Source organism: Notamacropus eugenii, chromosome 3 (assembly GCF_028372415.1).
Source record: "Notamacropus eugenii isolate mMacEug1 chromosome 3, mMacEug1.pri_v2, whole genome shotgun sequence".
In the NCBI taxonomy this organism is placed as follows: Eukaryota; Metazoa; Chordata; class Mammalia; order Diprotodontia; family Macropodidae; genus Notamacropus; species Notamacropus eugenii.
The window spans coordinates 278,961,943-278,983,778 of record NC_092874.1 but is presented as its reverse complement, the minus strand read 5'-3'; the positions used below and the strand labels follow the sequence as shown (position 1 = coordinate 278,983,778).

General features: G+C 37.9%; 1 protein-coding gene across 3 annotated transcripts in view; it reads left to right on the top strand.

Annotated features, from left to right (window-relative positions):
* Window positions 1-21,836, top strand: part of CDK17 (cyclin dependent kinase 17) — a 147,375-nt gene that overhangs the window by 50,192 nt on the left and 75,347 nt on the right. For 2 of the 3 annotated variants that reach the window (XM_072655635.1, XM_072655633.1), the window contains exon 2: window positions 10,250-10,398. In XM_072655635.1, coding sequence (XP_072511736.1) covers window positions 10,281-10,398 — 118 coding nt within the window. In that variant the 5' untranslated portion in view covers window positions 10,250-10,280. Of the gene's footprint in view, window positions 1-4,023; window positions 4,120-10,249; window positions 10,399-21,836 lie in introns of those variants that run through there. The other variant, XM_072655634.1, reaches the window with a different exon arrangement.

The following is a 21,836-nucleotide window of genomic DNA, read 5'->3' as shown; positions in this document are numbered from 1 at the left end:
CTCGATCCACGTTTTTCATTCATGTGTTATAGGTTCCTGCTCCTCTCTGATCTTGGGGTCCTTTCTCTTCCCTTGGGGGCCACATCCTAGTTCAGGTCCTTAGCATTTCCCTCCTAGTCTGGTGCAGTGACCTTGTTACTGTCTGTCTCTCCCTATCTTCTCTCTCTCCCTCTGTATCCTTCACTCTTTCATCCCTTTTTCCCATCCATCCACAGCGTTGCCAGGTTGATATGCCTGTACATATCATGTCACTGTCTTGCTCTGACAGCTTTGAGGTCTCCCTTGGAGGATCAGCCCCTTCCCATTGGCATTTAAACCCCGTTACCATTCTTCTCCATGTTTTCAAGCATATTATAACACACGACTGCTTCACACTCTGTTCCAGCCAAACCTGCAGTATATACTGACTGGTACTCCTCATACATGACATTCCATTTCCTGCTCCCATAGCTTTGTCCATACAGGCATCTGTCATGCCTGGAGTGCCCTCCCTTATCGCTGCTGCTTCTTAAAGCATCCCCAGCTTCCTTTAAAGCCCTGCTCTGCTGCCTCTCCTTATACCCTCCCAGTTGCTTTTACCTTTCCCCAAGAAAATTATTTTCTCTTTTGTATTTGTGTACATGTACTTTGTTCCCTCCAACAGAAGGTGAGATCCTCAAAGAGCTGTTTAATTTTGTGTCACTCTAGAAAGAAGGCTGAGTAGGCTAGTCAAGGGACCTGGGCCTCAATACTTGGTACCTGTATGACTTTGAGCAAGTCCCTTAACCTCTCTACACCTCAGTTTCCTCATCTGAAAAATTGGACTAGATAGTCTCTTTGGTCCTATACAGCTCTTAATCTGTGCTCCTACTTTCCTACAATGTAACATAGTGCCTTGGCACACAGTACATGGTAGACATCGAATAAATGTGTGTTGAATAAAACAATGAATTTGGAGATCCTTAAGTTCCCTATACTCAGGCTATGTTACATCATAGCTGCAGTAATTTTAGGATTTGCAAAAATGACCTTTTTTGTTTTTTATTCTCAACCTAGACACCAAAAAAGAACATTTCTCTATGCAGAGCAGTACACAAAAAGGTTTATACATGAATCCATCAATTTCCATTTTGTATCACCTTTTTAAAAGTATATAATATAATAAATTCTGCTCATTACTTTCAAAACAGTTCTGTTTGCCTAAAGTTTTTTCTGCTTCCAGGTAAATTTTAAAATTATTTCACTGGCTTTCTGTTTTTAGGTGTCACTCTCTTGCAAACTCCCTTCTCGTTTATCTTCCCCGGCCCACAGTTAGAAAGAGAGGGCCCTGGTAACCAATAAGGAGAGTCAAGCAAAAATAATTCTTCCAATCATCACGTACAGAAATATCTCTTTCTTGTGTCCATCTCCTGCGTGTCAGGAGCTGGCTCACCTGCTGCTTCACCACCTGTCCACTGGAGACAGGGCTGGCCATGATCAGAGGTTTTGAATCTTCTAAGGTTGTTTTTTTGTTTTTTTGTTTTTTTTTACAAAATTATTGTTGAAGTTCTTCTTTTGTCATTCATGCTGTCTGGATTCTCTGAAATTGTCTCTTTTCATCATTTCTTATAGTGTAGTGATGTTCCATTCTGTGCCTGTGCCATTCGTTCCCTGGTTGTCTCCTCATCAGTCTAAATCCTCCCCTTAGAGTCTGGTTGTCTTTTATCTTTCCCAGCCCCATTTCAGGATCAGCAAGATGACTCTGCTTGTGATCATTCCCTGTCTTTCCCTTTTGAGTTTGGTCTGTTTCTGTGCAAGTGTGTGCGTGTATGTATGTGTGCATGTATGTGTGTGTGCATGTGTATTCAGTTTAATATCAGTCATGTTCATCTAATGACTGCTCCACTTCCTCCCTTTATGTTTTTTCTCCTGTTCTTGATCCATCCTTCCTTTCTACATTAGTACATTCTGTTTACTCCTACCACCTCTCTTCCTTTTGCCTTCTTCAAGCTTTCCGAACACAATCAGTTTCCCAGGTCCTTGCCTTTCCTTCTTAAACTTCCCCAATACCCAGAAGACCATAAGGCTCTGAAGGCTTATGTTTCTTTTCCCCCATTAGAATGTTAGCACTACACCATAGTACAGCATCTTCCAGTTACACAATAGATCTGCCTTACTAGTTTCCTCTGGACTCTTGTGTTTGTATTTCAGACGTCCTACTTGACTCTGATCTTGTCAGCAGAAATCCCTACAAGTCCTCTGTTCCATTTAAGGTCCATCTGTCCTTTCTAGAGGATTATGCTTTGCTTTTAAAGTTGTTCTGTTTGTAAGCCAGTTTCTCCTGCCTTTGACTTTCAGGGATTGTGTGATGCTGCCCAAACTTCTTTGGGACTTGAACAACTTCTTTCTGGATGCTGGCAGGATTTTTTTCTTGAAGTAGGAACTCTCGATTTGGGCTGTGACATTTCTGGGACTTGACCTTTATAGGGGTTTTCTTTAAGGGCTCTTCACTTTGCCCTTTAATTCTAGTAGCTCTAGGCATGGTTTTTTTGGGGTTTTTTTTTTATGACTTCTTGAAATAATGTTCAGATTTTTTTTTTTAAATCATTATTTTCAAGGAGCCCATTGCTTCTTAAATGATCTCTTGACCTATTTTCCAGGTCAGTTCTTGATATCCAGTATCTTACATTTTCTAATGTCTTTTTCCCCCATTTTCTTGATTTTTTTTTTTTTGTAATTTTGTTCTAGCACCTCATTTCCAACACCCAACCCCTTCCCAATCCTTGGTGGCAGGACCACCTGAGCTCCAGTGCTATCTTTGGCACATCATGCTGTGTGACCTGGGCAGCCCATGTGCCCAAAAAGGACTCTTAGACAGTTACTTGAGGAAAAGGTGCCGGTCTGGATTGGCCCTAACACCATAACTCTGTGATGCTTTGTTTTGGTTGCCAGTGCTTTCTTATCTTTCATGGTTAATATACATGGCAATAGTGCTAGGGTTGTCTCTAAGGCCCTCCAGGTTATTGCCTATCAAATGTCAGGAAAAATGTAATACAGAATATGTTGCGGGCAAAGGGTGCTCACTGTTGGACTTTTACTCCTATTCTGAGCTATGATACCCTTTCTTTAAGCCTCCTGTGAAAGACTTATTTAACATTTGACCTCCTGTAGTTTGCTAAGTTGATGTGTTTATCTAAGGTATATCATAAACATTTGAACTATGTTTTTGTTTGTGTAATAAAGTTTTATTTTATTTAATAAACAGACACTGATTTTCTCTTCCTCCAGCCCTCCCTGCCTCTCCTGACCACCACTGGTGGGGGTGGGGGGAAATGAAAAATAAAACACTTAATAAATATAAAGCATTTGAATTCAGCGGATTCCAGACTTTAGAACTGGAGAAGACCTTTTTGGTTATGTTGCCTAACTCTTCCCACCGTTGAGGCCCAAAGACTATAAGTGACTTTCCCACCTCTGGTCACCCAGGTAGGCAGTAGGAGAGCCCTCATTCCAAATCCACTTTTTTTCCTTTAGTTCACATTACCCCTGATTGTGAAGCCCCCGATATTTTCATATCAAAAATTACAGAAGCCAACTTGTGTTTCTGGAATAGGTGTGTGCGAGTGTGTGTGTGTGTGTGTGTGTGTGTGTTAAACTATTGTTTTCAAATTGAATATAGCAATAGAGCAAAGATTCCTTGTTTTCAGTTAAATAACATGTGGCTTTAGTTTATGCAGGTTGTCCCATTATATAGTCAATAACTTTTTTTTTTTTTTTTATGGAACTAAGGTTAGTGGATTCAAGAAGGGTAAGAGATTGGTTTAGTTGGTGTGTCCTGTTTGAACAGAAAACCATTCTTGTGGTTTTAGACATGTTGGGCTTGGCCTTCCCTCTCCTTCCTGGATTTTCCAAGGGACTTCTTCTGAAATGAATACTACTTCTTAACACTGGAGCTGAAATGAAAAGTTTTGTTGAAGTGACGAAGGGAAAATTAAGGTACAAATATAGCACCACTATATGTAGGGAAAAAACATTATTTTCTTTTTTTCTCTTAATACAGCTAAAACACGTTTTGCAGCTTGGTAAATGAAGTTAAAGATGCTATTTTATATGACATTTAAAAAATGAAATTGAAAGTGCCCTTTCACTTAAGGATACCTTGTAAGTAACTTTTTGTCCCTCTCTCTCATTACACACATTATCATGTCTTTCCACGGAAGGTCACAAAAATAATATAGAAATCTTATAAATACTACATGAGGCCCACCCTCCCCTGCTCACCACCTGCACAGAGAAAAAGAAAGAATATTTTATTTCCTCTCTTTCATCCCAACATCTCACCTTCACAACTCCATACAATCTCTTTTTTTCCATTCCCACCATTCTGGTGCACCTCATCTCTCAAAGACTTCTTTGTGACGTTCAGGGACAGTTTCTTTTTACCTCATTCTCCTATCTGTGTTTGACCCAGCTGACCACTGGCTCTTTATGTTTCTTCTCCTTGGCTTCCATATTAACCTGTCCTGGATTTCCTAATCATCTTCCTTTTCTTGCTTCATAACCATGAGCATTCCCCAAGGTTCAGTTTTCATGTTTTTGTTCATTTTATATTTTTTTGTCCCTTGGAAAACTCAATCCATTTCTCAAACTTTGAACTAACCTTTCCTTTGTTGGTACGTCTAAAATTAGTATCTTCAGTTCAAAACCTTTATCAGTGTTCTTTATATGTGTCCTTATGCCAAAACTTTCGACGATAGGCTACAGACTACCTTTCTGTTATGTTTTGGGTCATCCACATTTTAATTGTGATCTGATTTAGTTCTCTGTTGTCCTGCTTTTTCTGACTGTTCATTATTTTTGGAAATCATTGTGCTCTTAATCTTATGTTGTCCTACACGATGCTTTTCAGATTAACGTGTGCTAAATCAGCATTACTTTTGATCGCTATATTTCTCTTCTTGACCAAGAGCTAGTGTTTGCTGGTTGAAGTGGTTTCTTTCTTTCTTTTTTTTTTAATTTTATTTTTCATTTTAACACAGTTTATATCACATAAAACAATTCCACCTTTTGGTTGGGTGATACTTCTTTTAAAGCATTTACAATATAGACCACAAACGAATTTTTTTTTTAACATTAACCAACTAAATACAAATAATAATTTATGTATGCTAACTTCACAAGCCCTTGACCTAATTGTTTCCACAGTATTACTAAGAATTAAAGGACCCTAACTTATTGTTGTTGGTCTAAAGTCCTAAGCCTAATATCTTAATTTTAGACTTAACCTGGGATGTTCCCCTACCAACAGTCTGCAATTTAATAGATCTGGTTTTAAGCTTACAAACCTTTTGACTATAGGAAATTTGTCACTAAGAGAATGGATGTTGCAGGAAAACAATATCTCCCCAACTTCATGTCAGTTCCATACAGGAGTAGATTGTCAACTTGCATTCAGTGAGGCTTGAAGTGGTTTCTTAACTCTTATTGGTGACTGTTTTGTGTACGTTAAATTTATCTTAGAAATAGTGATAGTAAATGCTTTTATTTTTGTCCATTTTCCTTTCCTTTCTTTCCTTTTTTCTTCTTGGTGTGGACAAATTTTTTAAATCTTGTTGGAGCTGGTATTCATTTTTCTTATTCTTATCTGGTATTAATATTAGCCTTTGCTCTAACCAGTCAATAGTCTTGATTTCACATAGTTGTTTCTGAAATAACTTACGTTGCAAACTCATTTTCTGTCTGAGAACTTGTCAGACAAATTTTTGTCATGTTGCTCAGTGTTTGCCACATCCAGGATATTCCTTCTCTTGAAGAAAGTAATATTTGTGACATATTAGGTGTAAATCTTCATAGTAGTCCATAAATTATTCATTTTCTAAATGTCTTCATCCCAAACTTTTTTTTTTATAAGATAGCATTCATCTCCCATGTGCCCACCTTACATTAGTCATGCAGTTTCAAGATAATATTGTTAGATTTGAGGTTTTTAAAATAAAATTTCTCTCCTATTTTCCACTCAATAACAGATGTTGGCATGTAAACTTCAGCTTTATTTATGGTAGCCTAGTTTCACTAATCATGGAAACTGCAGGATGAGATGATTTTTGTTGTCTTTGGGCACGATAGTCCCAAATAAAAGTTCTTTTCTCTCTAAGGAGAACCACTGAGCTGCCCTTTCCTTTTTCCTACAATTTATATTTTTCATTTAATGTAGGGAAAGAATGTCAATATAGATTTGGTTTATTTCTGGTATTCCACCTTGATCTTTGGGCAAAGATTGTGTATTTCAGGTGCTTCAAAACTCTGTACTTTTATCATTGGTTTGTTTCCTTCACTGTAGATCGTAACCCCTTCATGCCATAGGGTGTGGTCTTCATAAATTGTTGTGGCTAACCAAATCCAGCATCTGGTGGTCAGCTTTCTGTGAAGTCTTCTTTTAATTGAGTTGATTAGTTCTTTTACTGTAGATATTGTGAGTCTGCTACTCCCTCTTCTCAGGTATCTTTCCACTCTAATATATCTTCCCCTGAGCTGTCATATTGATCTTCTTAAATCAAAGGTCTGACCATGTTTCCTCTTCTATTCAGTAAATGTCAGTGGCTCCCTTCACACATCTATGATCTTATATAAAATTCTCTGGCTTTTAGAGCCCTTTATAACCTGGTCCGTTTCTAGCCTTCTTATACCTCTCTCCCCTCTACATATTCTTCAGTCCAGTAACAAGACACATTCTCTGTCCACAGTCCTTAGAGTTGCTTCTTTTTCATCTCTGTCTCCTTACTTTCCTGGGTTCCTTCAAGTCCCAGCTAAAATTGCATCTTCTGCCCAAGGTCTTCCCTGATTCCCTTCAGTGCTATTGCCTTTTCTCTGTGATTATCTCTTAGTTTTCTGCATGTATCTTATTGGTACATAGTTGTTTGCATGTTGTCTCTCCCACTGGACTCCAGATTCCTTGAGAACACAGATTGGATGTTTTTGCACCTGTCTTTGTACCCCTTGTGCATAGCATAGTGCCTAGCACATGTAGGTGCTTCCTTGTTGCCTCTTCATTTGACTATACTTGTGCTTAGAACATTTTGTCCTTGGCAGGATGTATTCTCCTTGATAGAATTTGTGCTTCATCAAGAGGCAGGGTTGTGCCCATGTCACAATAAGGAGCTGTAGTAGGGTTTTTGCAGATGTGTTCCGTGTTGCACTTTTGGGAATTGGTCCTGATTGTAGTAGCTTTTTTCGCCACCGCAACACAGTGTTGAGTTTGTGGTTGACTAAGACAAGGGTTTTCTATATAAACTGCTTGCTGATTATATCCCCTTCACTCTCACTTTGTATACAGTTGACTTTTTTGAGCATAAGTATAAGACTTAAGATTTATCTTTTACTAAACTTCATTTTCTTGATATATACTGTATCTTGGTATATACCTTCCTATTAAGATTTTCTTTGTCTATGTGTTGATTCTGTCGTTTGTTGCCCTAATTTTATGCTGATTCATGGTTTAGTAGGTATGCCATCTAGCCATCTAAAGTCATTTGTGGTTATCCTGTGTTTTGAGAGAATCATTTCCCTGTCTCTTCTTGTAATGTTTTCATTCCTCTTTCTGTCGCCCTTTTCCTCTCCAACATATTTTGTTTTGTTCTCCTCTAGCTGCACCTCCTTGACTGTATTTCAGCATCTGTATGTGTCATTTCTTGTTATACTCAGAATTTCCCAAAGCCATGACTTTGTAGCTCTTCAAGTGCCTAGCACAAATAATCTGTACAGTGTAAGTACTTAACAAAAATTTTAAAGATGTGATTCAGTTGAAAAATCAGTCATTCTTGGGCCAAGAGATCTTATGTATCTTTCTCTAAATTCTTTGAAATCTGTTTAGCCTCTACTAGGCTTGGTACTCCCTTGTAATAAATTAGAAGACAGCAGGATACCATTGTCTCAGGGTTTCATTTCAATTCTCACACATTTATATTAAGAAATCTATTTCCCTGCCCTCTTTTTACCACCAAGACCAGAAACCATGCCCTGGAGAATTGAACCCTCTCAACTCCAGAACTCCCTGCCCTCCAAGGTCTTGATTGGTGGATGAGTGCCTTATTGTGGCCCACTATAGAATCCAGTAGAAATAGAAACTCTTCTCTTGGGCATTGAACATCTAGCACGTTCACAGACTTGCCCCACATCTACCATTGCAGCCTCACCACAGATTATTCCCCCCTTTTCTGCATTCGCTATTCTAACTGAACTGGTCGTATTGCTGACTGTCACGCTCCTATAAAACATGACTGCAGTGGCCAGTAAGCAGAACAAGGTAACTGGAGATGGATTTTATATATGATCTGAACATCTTCAGTTGGAGGTTAGATGTCCATTTACTCATATCCAGAATGCATGATCTGAGTAGGGATTCAACTAGATGACCTTAGGAGTTCCTGTAAAAAACCATAAGGATTTTGAAGTCTGATTTTAAGGGAAGACTTAGAGACAGGTTTACTGATAACTGTCTGAAGTGACAAGTAACAACCTCACATTGAAGATAGAAAAAGATTACCAAAAACATACATACAACTCTTCAGACTGAAAGTGCTAAGTAAGTAGTCTGATGTCATGAGTCAAGTGGCCATCAACATCTTCATAACTGCTAGTGGCAACAGCACCAGCAGAGTCAAGTCCAATTTCCTTGGCTTTTGTTCTGGCCCTGCCATTAATTAGCTCACTTTGTTATCCTTGGGCACTCACTTAACCACTCTGGATTTTCATTTTTTATTTGCACTTTGAGGGATTAAATGAAATGAATCTCCAAAATTACTTCCAGTTTTACCTTTCTGGGATTTTGTTTTATCTGTCACTAGAAAAAGTAAAAAAGGTTCATTTTACTGGGTAAGAAGGCAGGGAATCATATGTTTCAGAAAGATCCCTGTCAAAGATGATTTTTTAAAAAATTATCTTTATTTTCAGTTCCAAAATTTTTCCCTTCCTCCAGCCTCTCCCCCACCCATTGAGAGGGGAAGAAATATCATACCCATTATATATTGTGCAAAACATATTTCTGAATTGGCTTTGTTCTGGAAAAAACAAGCCAGAAAAAGAAAGGAAAACAGTTATACTTTAGTCTATATTCTGAGTTGATCACTTCTCTTACCTGGAGGTAGATATTATTTTACACCATGATTCCTTTGGAGTTTGGGGGATCATTGAATTGATCAGAGTTACTTAGTCTTTCATAGTTTGATTATCTTCCCAGCATTGCTGTTACTTTATGCATCTTTATGGTCCTGTTTACTTTACATAAGTTCATATAAATCTTTCTAGGATTTTCTGAAACCATCCCCTTCATAATTTCTTATAGTGCACAATAACATTCCATCACAATCATAAACCATAACTTGTTCAACCATTCCCCAGTTGATGGGCATCCCCTCAATTTCCAGTTCTTTGGCCCCACAAAAAGAATTGCTATAAATGTTTTTGTACATGTGGACCCTTTTCTCTTTTCCTTGATCTCCTAGAGGTATAGACCTAGCAGCAGTACTGTGGGGCCCAACTATGGGCAGTTTTACAGCTTTTGCAGTGTAATTCCAAATTTTTCTCTGGAATGGTTAAACCAATTCACAGCTCCACTAACAGTATATTAGTGTACGTATTCTCCCATGTCATCTTAGCCAATCTCCTGGGTGGGAGGAGGTACAAAGATTGATTAAACTATTGTTAAAGCATGGTGTTTAAATGAGTCTCTAAAAAATTGCTCTTAGAATATTTTATTCTGCAGTTATTCATCCATTCGGATCTCTTGTCTCTTTCATGTGATCAGTGAGAGAGCAGATCCGAATAAATAAGTTACAGAAGTGATGATCTTTCTTTCTTGCTGTTTGCATTTCTTTTCAGTGTCTGGATCGTTGGTTCATCCCACTCATTTTTGCCTTCCTAATTGGCAATTTGGGAAAATGTGAGATTCATTCTGTAATATTAACCTAGTCCATTAACTCTTCTAGGTCCGCCACATGACCTTTTTGGACTATTATCCATCCTGTTACCTGTTTTACAAAACGTTGGCACCTCCCCACCCGCAACCTTGAACTTCTGTAGAGCTCTTGAAATTGTCATGCAAACACACCAAAACATTCCATATACTGTTTTTTCCAGAGTTGCTGAATGACTATACACTTCTCTTTTTCATTTTTCACTGTTAACTAACATTCTGATGCTTAGATTTTCCATTGAATCAGTGATTCAGGAAGGGACTATTTTCTGAATATCCAAGTAATCATGACTATAACTTATTTTCTGTTTTCTTTTTTAGGCTTTTTTAAGCCAGACTATAAATTGGTAGAATGAAAAAGTTTAAAAGAAGACTATCCCTCACGCTTCGTGGAAGCCAGACTATTGATGAATCGCTTTCTGAGCTGGCTGAGCAGATGACTATTGAAGAAAACAGTAGCAAGGATAATGGTAAAGATGTTTGGTTTTTTTCCTAATTAATTTTTGTTGACCAATTTAAAATAAGAATTTTTTTCAAGAAGAATAATATTATCATTTCTTACAGAAGTTAATTGATTAAAATAATTGCTGAAATGAGAAAACCAAAAGACCCAAGAAATAATATGATCCCTAAGGCACTTGATCTCATCAGAAAGGCAGCTAAGCGCAACACTTTTTTGGAATTGGCTCATTTGCAAAAGTTTATATTTTTAAAATTATTCAGTTTCTTCTCTCTTCTCTTTTGTTAATAATACTCTTCTGAGACTTAAGGTTTTGTTTTTATTGTTCGTGTCTGAATCTTCATGACTCCATTTGAGGCTTTCTTGGAAAAGGTAATGAAGTGGTTTGCCATTTTCTTATCTGTCTCATTTTACAGAGGAGGAAATCGAGTCAAACAGGGTGAAGTGACTTGCCCAGGGTCAGAGAGCTAGTAAGTATCTGCAGCCAGATTTGAACTTGAGTCTTCCCGACTCCAGAGCCATCACTCTATTCACTGTGCCACCTAGCTGCCTGATAAAATTTTCTCTATTAGGAAATTTGTAATTGTTGTTTCTTTGATTTGGTCTTTGACCCACTCATTATTTAAGATATCATTTTTTAGTCTCTACATCTGTATTACTCTTTTTATAGATGAGAGATAACATGATGGTGGTAAAAAGAGTGCAAGACTTGAAAGTCAGGAAATCTGGATTCGAATCCTGCCTTGACACATTCTAGCTTTGTGACTCTGGACAAGTCAAATTACTTAACTTTTCTGGGCCTGGTTTCCTCATTAGCAAAATAGAAATAATTTTTTAAAGTTGAATTTTATTTTATTTTCAGTTTCTAATTCTCCTACCTTCCCCTTCCCTAACCCATTGAGAATGCAAGAAAAATGAAGCCTGTTAGAAATATGTATAGTCAAGCAAAGCCAAGTTCCCATGTCAAGTGCCTCCATCTGTGTCGCCAGAGCTCCTAAGTCTTTCACAGCTGTTTGTTCTATAGTATTGTTGTTTCACTCGTTGTTCCAGTTCTACTCAGTTCAGTCCATAGAAGTCTTCTCAGATTTCTATCAAGCTGTCTCCATCATTTCTTTCTTTACTTTTAATTTTCGTTTAAAATCTACTTATTTGTAAAATTTAAAGAAAAATTTTCCTGCTTCATTCCATCCCATACATATAAGATAACTTGTTCAGCCGTTTCCCAATTATGGACACCCCTTACTTTCCCATTCTTTGTCACCAGTAAAAGAGCTGCTGTAAATATTTTTGTACCTATGGGTCCTTTTCTTTCATATCTTTGGGTATAGACCTAGTAGTGTCACTGGGTTAAAGGGTAAGCAGAGTTTAACAGCGTTGTGTTTATATTTCCAAATTACTTTCCAGAACAGCTGGACTAGTTCACAGTTCTAACAGCAATGCATCAGTATACCCATTTTCCCACGGCACATTTAGCTTTTGTCATTTTCCCTTTTTGGCAGCTTTGCCAGCCTGATAGGTGTAAGGTAGTACCATAGAGTTGTTTTAATTTGAATTTCATCTAATTATTAGTGATTCAGAATATATTTTTCCATACAGCTATTGATAGCTTTGCTTTCTTCCTCTAAAAAGAGAAGATTCATACCTTTGATCATTTATCAATTGGGGAAATTTCCCAAATTCCCTCAGAAAAGTAGGAATAATAACAGCCCCTACCTTGCGTGGTACAGATACGAAGTTTTTGCAAACCTTAAACTACTATAAAGGTTATGAGTTGTTATTTTATTTCCTTTGTTTTGATTATGGTTTTATCGAATTAGGGGCTGTCAAAGAGACATGTTTTAAGATATCTGCATTTTTACATTGTTTTGAGTCCTGTATTTCCTAGTATGTGATCAGTTTTTATAAAAATCTTATGTGAGCCTGAGAATGACTGAATGAGTAAAAAGGCATTTATTAAATGCTTACTGTGTGTTAAGCACTGGAGATATATAAATAGAAGAATGACACAGTTCTTGCTCTCAAGTAGGAGACAACACATATAGGTCCTTTTAGCTGCTGGGCATATGGAAAGGGGACCCTATGATCCTATGAGTGAAGCTGAATGATGAATGAGAAGACCCAGAGTTCTTATGTTTCATTGGCAATTCAGATGGGAATGTCTGAGGTTCAGGAGGGTGGCAGATAGTATATTCTGGTCTGATGAACAGTTATGGTAGCAGGGCCAGTGGTAAGGCTGGGTAGATCTTGTAATGGAGCAGGTGGTTTAGTTGGTAATCTTGTAATAAAGGACCCTGTAGTGGAGCAGGTGGTTTAGTTGGTGATGCTCAGCTAATTAAAACTGTGAGCAGCCATATCCATCGGGGCAAAGGTGGCAAGGAGGACAGTGGAGAGGCCAAGCCCACCATGTTTGGTAGTGGAGACTGGGCTCCTTCCTACACAAGTGAGGATGAAAAGACAGCTTCCAGCCAGGTAAGGGAAAGTCAGATTAGAAGAAAGGGAACATCTTCTTGGGGCGTCTGTTCTTTGTGGGTCTGTTAGAAGAGATCTGGGCAGCCTAAGGGGAAGGACAGGATCCACTGAATGAGATCTGGAAGGGGATCAGGACCCATGACTATAATTTTTTCCAGTACTTAGCTTGAGGGTTGAGAAGTAAGTATACCAAGATTTCCATTTAGTAGTTTCCATAGGGTAATCAGATTTTGTTTTCCCAATTAAATTTCTCTTTCATTTCGTTCTTTATTAAACATACCATGCTATCCCCGAAACTAGTGTTTTACTTTCCCAATCTTTTTTTCATTTCATTTATCTTTTTCTTTAAAAAGTTAGTGGCTTTGACCTTTAGTGTATATTTATTTAAAGTTCATCTTTTTTTTGTTATTGATAATACCTTTAACAATAATGTAGTTTGCCTGCTTTGTTTTTTGACAATACTGATATTTGCTATTGCTTTATCTGAAATTTTGATTTTTGCTTCTACTTTTTTGGATATGTCTGAAGTGTAATTGATTTTATTCTAATATTTTCCTTTTAGTCTCTTGGTCCTTAAGCTTTAGATAAGTTTCTCATAGCAGGTTTTTGTTTTTGGGTTTTGTTTTATAATCCATTCTTAAGTTTATTTCTATTTTGTGGGTGAATTCAGACTGTTAACATACAAGATTAAAATTCTTAAATTTGATTTTTCCTCCCCGAAAGTCTTTTGTTCCTTTTATTTAATTTTACTTTTATCAGCATAAGATAACAATCTTTTTGCTTATATCAAATCAATCTTAGTTGCTGTACTTATGTGTAGATATCACCTTTCTCCTGTACAAATCAACCCCACATCCAAGTATTCCACTTTAACTGATATGATCCTTTCAAAAAATATCTTACTTGCCTAGTTCTGATATTTAGGGACAATGGTGAGGGTGGGAGTAGAGATCTGGACCCATGATTTTATGTATTCAAGGAATTCCAGGTATGGATACCCTATCCATTGATTCAGATCAGCAACTCCTTTGTAACTTATATGCTTAGAGAATCACCTGTGGCCCTGAGAAGTGAGGTGACTTGCCTGTGTTCAGCTAGTATGTGTCAGGTGAGTCTTGAACCCAGTTTTTACTGATGCTGCTTCTCACCTCAAAAAATAGATAAGAATCTGGTGTATTCTATTTAGAAATAATTGACTTTTCCACGTTCTTTCAATCTTCCAGGTGACCTAATTTATGTTAATTTCTTTCTGTGAGATTTTTCAGTTGAATTCTTTGTTCTCAGTGAACCTTTGTTCTCAGTGACCATCATATAAGATGGGACTTCCACACTACAATAATCATAGGGCATGTAAATAATAATTTACTTATTTCTTATTTTGACATATTCCCCACCCCCTCCAAAAGGTATCTGCCACTTGTTTGCAAGAAGCAGCTTATGGACTTGCATGTCAAAGACCCCATAGAAATTGTTTAGCAGGAAAGAATGAAATTTGCTGACATCATTGGGTTATTATTTCTCATGATGGGGACTATCTAGCCATTCTGGATATACAGTTTGGGGATGCACATCAGTTTTCTTTTCAGCATATCATGTTATGACTTTTTTTATCTTTAGTAAATCAACTTGAGTTATTTGGAATAGTGCTTTTTGTTTTGTGAATTGTTTTTAAATAAATTCTCTTCTCTACCATAAACTTTGGAAATTGATGACAGCATTTTGCAGTTTTGAGTTAAACTTAGGGTTTATTTTCACCAGTGTTACATGTCTCCTTTCAGTTTATCTTCTTTCTTCTGTTTGCAGTATTGCCAGGCTTTTTTCTTATAATTTGTTGAAGTGTTGCCACATCTGTTCATCCTTGGGGATGAATTTCCCGAGATTATTCTAGCCACGTGTGACTTTGGGTTTAGAGAAATCACAAAGGATTTTGCAGTGCAGTGTAAAATCTTTGGGCATGAGCTATTTGGTTTTGTCTTTGTATGTCCACCATCTTGTACATTTGTAGATACTTCATTCATGTTTGGTACACCTAATTGAATTGAATTTTAGTTATCTTTTAAAAAATTTTTGGTCCTTTCTGGGTCATTATATTCCTCAGAAAAAACTGCTGTTTTCGGTCATTCCCTGATCTTTTTCAAATTGTCAAGTGCATTTTTCTGTATTTACCTTTCAACAATCTTTTCTCTACTGACACACATGCCTGAACTTCCTTTATATTTCTTAATGACTTTCTAAATCACTTTGGAGATTTCTTGCAAGGTTTTTCTCTTTGCTGTCGGTCTAGTTTTCAGTGCTTTCTTTCTTTTTGGGTATTTCTTGTATTCACAACTTGGGACCTCTTCTATGCTTCTTCCTTTTCATAGCTTTCTTTTAAGATTCTCTTTTCCTTCATTCCTGTTTCTGTTTTTATATTCAGTTCTAAGTTTTCTTTCTCCCCCAACCATTGAGAAGGCGAGAAGTAAAACCCTTTGTTGTTGTCGTTGTAACTTTTATTTTATGGGATACATTTTTTCCTATTTCGAAGTGATGAAAGAGAATTGGGTTTAGTGAGTTCTCTCGCCAGAACTAATTTCTGAACCGCAGTGATTCAGGAGACAACAAAACTAATGGTTTGGGAAAAAAGCCTGATATGAAATCTATGACAGCTGGATCGCTTCACAAGCATTTGTAATGGACAGTGGAAAGAGGAAAGCGAACGTACAGTGTGATAGCCATGTTAATGGGTTCTTTCATGATCTTTTCTTGTAAATAGTGATGCAAAACCTCATTATATTTGGACTTTAACACTCTAAGACCTGATGTCACACACAAGGGTGTGGAAGTGGCATTTAAGAAGGTGAGGTTGGGAGACTGGCTCACCACATATATAAATTTAAAAGAAACACAGAAGGAAAGAATAATATTCAGATGGAAGGGATCACAAATGTCGTAAGCAGTTCTGTGCATGATACGCTGTTTGCATGGAATACACAGCAGAGGTCACTAAAAGAAATCTCTCTGATGTTAGATGTTCCAAACTAATCCCTCCTAGGCTCCCCTGTTGTGGTAGGTGTCACCATTCTTCCAGTCACTGAGGTGTTTGAAGTATCTGAAGTGAGACTTAAACCCAAGTTTTTCTGACTCCCATCTCTCACCAACTACTTCATCATTCTGTCTCCTGAAAGCACTATTCAGTATCAGTAGTATGACATTGTAGATGGGGCACTGGTGTTGTATTGAAATACTTTTGCATAGGCTTACTGACAAACGATTTGGCCTCTGAGTTAGTTTTCTTATCTGTAAAATGGATTTTGTATTTTCTACTTCATAGGGAAGCTGAGGCTCAGAAATATGTGCCCAGTTATTTGTATCTAGTAAGTACCAGAGGCCAAATTTGAACCCATTTATTCTCAACACCTTGTCAAGCACTTGATTTGCTAGTAATAAGGTAAAATCAAAAGACCATTTATAGATAATAGGAAGTGCCTTGAATCAGAGAAAGGAAAAGAAAATCCTTAAATGTCATAGAGAAACCATGCTTTCTGGCTTCTCTTTGAAGAAGGTGACAGAATAGAGGGATATTTGAAGGAGGGAGAGCAGAGAGGAGAAAGAGAAAAGGAGAGGAGAGAGAAGGCATTCTATCTTTTTTAAAGTCCCTTCAAGAATGAATGCAGATGACTTTTACTGGGAGGGAGGGGGTTAATTGTGGGGCTGGAGAGTGGGCAGACAGTGTGGTTAAAATGAAGGAAAATTGTTTTTGTGCAGCCTTTTCCTAAGTAGAAGAGATGTGACTTGACTATTATATAATCAGTAAAGCCTTTTTTAAAAAGTATCTTAACTCATGGTGTGGATATTTCTTCCACAAATAGCAGCATTTCTTTCCCTCCTTGTTTTGTGTGATTATTCATTTTTTTACTATTGTTAAACAGGATATAGAATTAGAGGGGACCAAAGAGATCTTTTAATCTGACAATTCCTTTTTATAAATGAGAAACATGAGGCACAGAGTATTAAAGTGTCTTGTGTGAGGTCATGCAGATTTTAAATAGCAAAGCCAGAATCCAAAACCAGTTAAATCAAGTCCATGTCAAGTACTTTTCCCACTGTACTCTGTTGCTTGCAGCATTCTGGAGGCTCCCTTATACCTTGTGTAATTTAAGTGAACTATGTTCCATTTTTTGATGTCCTTGAATAGATCTTATTATGTGGTCATCCCATCTCCTTTTTAAGTCAGATGCAACTACTTTCATTTTCATTTATCATTAGAATAAGACTATAGTCAGTTTCTCCAGTAGCATGTTAGCTTGCTAGTTGTTGGACTGAATTTGCAAATTGAGTACCAGCATTAAATTAGTATGTGTAGTCTTGAAAGTATTTAGGTCACACTGTGTTTGCCTCCTTGTTTCCCAGATAAATAGTATTCTTACGAAGGCCATATAAGACCTTTCTTTGGTCACAATCCTTTGTGGTCAAATCGCTGGATAAGTGTGCTCAGTCTTTTCCAATGTTGTGCCCAAAACAGGCTGTTTATACTTCAAGACCCAACAAAACTTTTGTTTCATGGGCTTATACTTTATAACTGAGGATCACATGCAGGATCACAATGAAACTTTCAGATTGGACTTAAGTAATTAAAAATTCCTAAGGCGGATCCAAGATGGCAACCTGCATTTGAACTCTCCCAATATTCCCTTCTAGACAAATTTAATATAACTCCTCAAATCAAATTTTGCAGCAGCCGAGTCAACAAAAGTTCAAGAGAGAGGAAATTTTCCAGCCTACCTCAACTTAAGAGGTGAGCAGGAGTGCTCTGTAACACAGAGGTGGGGACCCACCCAGAGCACAACAGGCAGCACAAGTTGTGGGTCTTGGAGGTGGTCATATCAACAGGGGTAGAGGTGGCAGCAGCCACCCTGTCAGCCCAGAGATAGTAAGGGAATCAGACAACTGGGTCAGAAAAAGATTACAGGGGGCTCTTTTGTGTCCCTGGGTAAATCTGGCTCTGACTGGCAGCTGTTTTACCCAGTAAGCAGTTATTGGTTGCATTTCCAGGATGGAAAGGAGTGCTTGTGATTGGTCACAAGGATGCAGGGGCCCTGTTCACAGTCCTAAGGCTAAGAGGAGCAGGAGCATCTGCACTCAAGGCTACAAGGAAACTAGCTTTCTCTGTGGGTGGGGGAGGATGGGAGAGAATTTGGAAATAGATTTAAAAAGAAAATGTTAAAAATAAATAAGAAATTTAAATAAAATAAAAAGCAAATTTTTTTAAGGCTCTAAGATAAAATTTAAAACAGGTAAAAATTTGTAGATTGGTCAGTTTTAGAGTGTGTCTTAAAAAAATAAAAATTAGTTTCAAAATTGAGTATTCTTTTCTAGAGTAAAATTTTCCAGACAGAGAGATTGTTTGATCATATATTAAGCACTCAGGATGTTTGGCAGGGTGGTTACTAAGTGAAACCATGTTCATGCTTAGCTTGCCACCATCTTAAAATAACAAGAAATATGCCCAAGTAAAGGAAAACCAACAGTTAGCAAAAGAGGTGAGAAAGAAATCAAAGCACCTGTACAGTGAATATTATGAAGTAAAAGAAAATGATTTGAAAACCCCATATGTGAAGGAAAATTCTTCAATATCTACTATGAGATTCCTCAGATGTGGTAATGAAAAGAGCTGTTCAAATCTCAAAGTTTATTTGAGGAGGGGCAAAAGGAATACAAGGAAGATATAGAGGTGGAAAACAAAGAGAAATTAGAGCTCGCAGTGAAAGAAATAGATACTTTTGAATGTGGAGAATCATCAAAACAGTAGAAATCTCTGAGAAAGAGTGGCAGATTTGGAATTCAGGAATGCAGAGGTGGAAGAAAGATCATCAGAACACATTCATACTTACAGGGAGCAAAGTATGGCACAACTGATTCCCCTCTAGAACTTGTATCTAGGCAGCTGGGTGGTGTAGTGGGGAGAATGTTGGGCCTGCAGTCAGAAGTCCTATGTCAGCCTGGAGAAGGAATCTTCTGGTCTGATATGTCTTCTATCAGCCTTTTAAAAAAATTGGATGAACATACTTCTTAACGTTGTCAGGTGACACAGACCTGCAGTGTTGGATAACAGAAATCACCCTTCATTGAGATCTCAAGTCAGTGTGTACACTGGAAAGAGCACTGACCTTGTAATCACATTATGAATTGAAGCCCTAGGACTTAAATTTTCTAAGGATGTGATGGGCAGGTCAACATCTGAACCTCCTATAGTGGTGGTGGTAAGGAAAGCACTTTGTAAAGAGTAAAGCACTATAGAATCTAAATGATCACATTCATTAATTAAAACTAATAAGATCAATATCAGTGAGAAGTGATGGAGTTTTGCATTTAACTTTGGGGGGGAGAGGGAAATCACCTGTCCTGGTTGAAGGATGGGGGTAGATCTTGCTTAGTAGTTAAAGTGAAAGCCCTGAGGGCTTTAGATGACTATTAGTTAGATGACTGTTTAGACTTTTTAGGCAGCAGTGTGACTGGGCTGCCCCAAAAAAGCTAATGTAATTTCAGACCACATAATAGGACTATAGTGTCCAGATCACAAGAAATAATAGTTTCACAGTACCTTGCCTGGTCTGACTATGTATGGGTTATTGTGTTAGATTCTTGGCACTAGTAAGAGGGCCATTCACAAACTGGAGAAGGACAAAAGAAGTCAGCTAGAATAGTGAGCTTCCTGGAAACCCTGTGGTATGAGGAGATACTATTCCACGTAAAGAAACATGGAGGCAGCATGATAACTTTTTAAATATTTGAAAGTCTGTTATATGGCTCTGGGTTTCTTTTCTCTTTTTTTGTGGCCTCCTTGGCTTACGTGGGTTTAATGAACATTTCTATACATATGACTCCCAAATTTATGTATCCCCTCCTTGTTTCCTGAACTCTTGTCCTCCATCACCAATCTCCTAGATACTGGACATTTGGAGTGGTTGTCCTGTGGGCATCTCAAACTCAACATGTTTGAAATGGAACTAACTCATTTTTCCTTCCCAAACTTAGCTCTCTTTCTGACTTCCTGTTTGGCTCATAACCTTGAAATTGTCCTAGATTCATTCTTTCTCATCCGTCATATACTGTCATATTCCAGGTTTTCTCAGTTGTACCCCTTCAGAATCTTTTTTGTTTGTCTTTTCTCCCTACTTTCTATTCTTACCTTGTCTTTACCTCTTACTCAGACTATTAACTGTAGTTTCATATTACTGCAGTAGTTTCTATATTAGTCTCCTTGCCTTAGGTTTCTGCCTTTCTCTAATCCATCCACCATTGAGCTGACAGTCATTTTCTTAAAAAAGCATAGGTATGACTGTGTCACTCTCCTAGCTCAGAGGAACTCCAAGGCCTTCCTAATACTTCTAGGATCAAACACAAACTCCTGTGTAGCATTTAAAACACTTTGCTACCTGGTTCCAGCCTACCTTTCCACCTTATTCTATGTTGCTTCCCTTGATGTTCTTTATGGTCCAGCCATACTGACCTTCTTATTCCTCACAGTACAATATTCCATCTGTGCCTTTGCATGAATATTCTGTGCCCCCTTCTTATATCCCTAGAATCCCTAGTTTGCTTCAGACCACTTTCTATTGGAGACCCTTTGTGATCGTCCCCCACCCCGCCCACCTTAAATTTATTCCCCAGTAGAAAGTAAGCTCCTGGAGGACAGGGGCTTGTTTGTTTTTCTGGTCTTCTGGCACAGAGTAGTTGGTAATAAGTACTTGTGCATTGATTGAGTGGTGGAAGAAGGATGAGACTTGGTTTGTATTGGCCTGGGGACAGAACTGGAACCTACTGGTAAAGGTTACCTGGAATCAGATTTCAGTTTAGCATAAGAAAAGCATCCTAACAGTTAGAGATGTCTGAAAAGGAAAGGGCTGCCTTGTTAAGTACTGAACTCCCTGTCCATGGAAGTGTTCACAGAAAGCCTGGGTGGCTGTTGTTTTATGGATATTGTGAAAGATTCTTCCTTTGAAGGGAAAGATCTAGATCTGAGGTGTTAGAGTTCCCTACTTCTGGCTTGCACATCTGGACCATGTAATTGGGAAATATTTAACAATAAATAAAAATTCAGTACATTGTAGATTTAATTTAATTAATTTGTGGTTTTCTAAGTCAGTATATGCCCTGTAGAGATCCCTTTATGTTGGAGTTTGGTCTAGATGACCTCCATGCAAGTAGCTGACATTTCTGTGGCTCAGTGCGCATTTAGTTCCGTTTGGGCTGAAAGTGACTGATCCAGTAGAACTTTAATACTTGCATTTATTAAAGAGACTGTCTTACATAGTGATGCTGAATGTGCATGAAACCTAACTTAAATCTACAAGAAACTAACAGAAAATGCACTACATCTTCTTTGTTAGCATATCATCCTTTGCCAGTTCCCTGAGTGAGAGAAAGGTATGGCTACATAAAAGCAAGTCCTGATATAAAAGCAAACCCTCCAATTTTTTTTGAAATTCCCAGTCTTTCTTATTCATCTTGTAGTTTTGTTTGGAAGAAAGGACAGGTATTCCTTGTTTATAAAACCACAAATAATTTGGGTAATTAGTGCTTTTATGGTCACTTGGATGAGGACAACAGTCTTGTTTGCCCTATGATATCACAGTTTCTCAAGGCCCTTTCGTCTTCTTTTAGTATTAGCATCCACCTCTGAACAGCTGCTCTCTTCTGAGCTAGATCAAGGCATAGGAACTGAGCCAAATAGGCTGCTGAAAGAAATGGAAAAGCTTTGTTGGCCACCAGGAGGGCCAGGAAACGTGAGAGGACCTCATGGCAGTGTGTCGAGAACTCCAGGAAGGAATGTCTCCTCTCCTGGCACTGTTTCAGTGTCCTCCCCTCATTTCTGCATTTTTTAACAGTAGAATCCTGCATCCTCTTCACCAACTTCTTTTTAAGGGATAAGGTTGAAATCTCCTTCACGGAAGTTAGTAATTTAGGTGGCCTAGTAAGACCCCCTTTCCTCCATTCCCT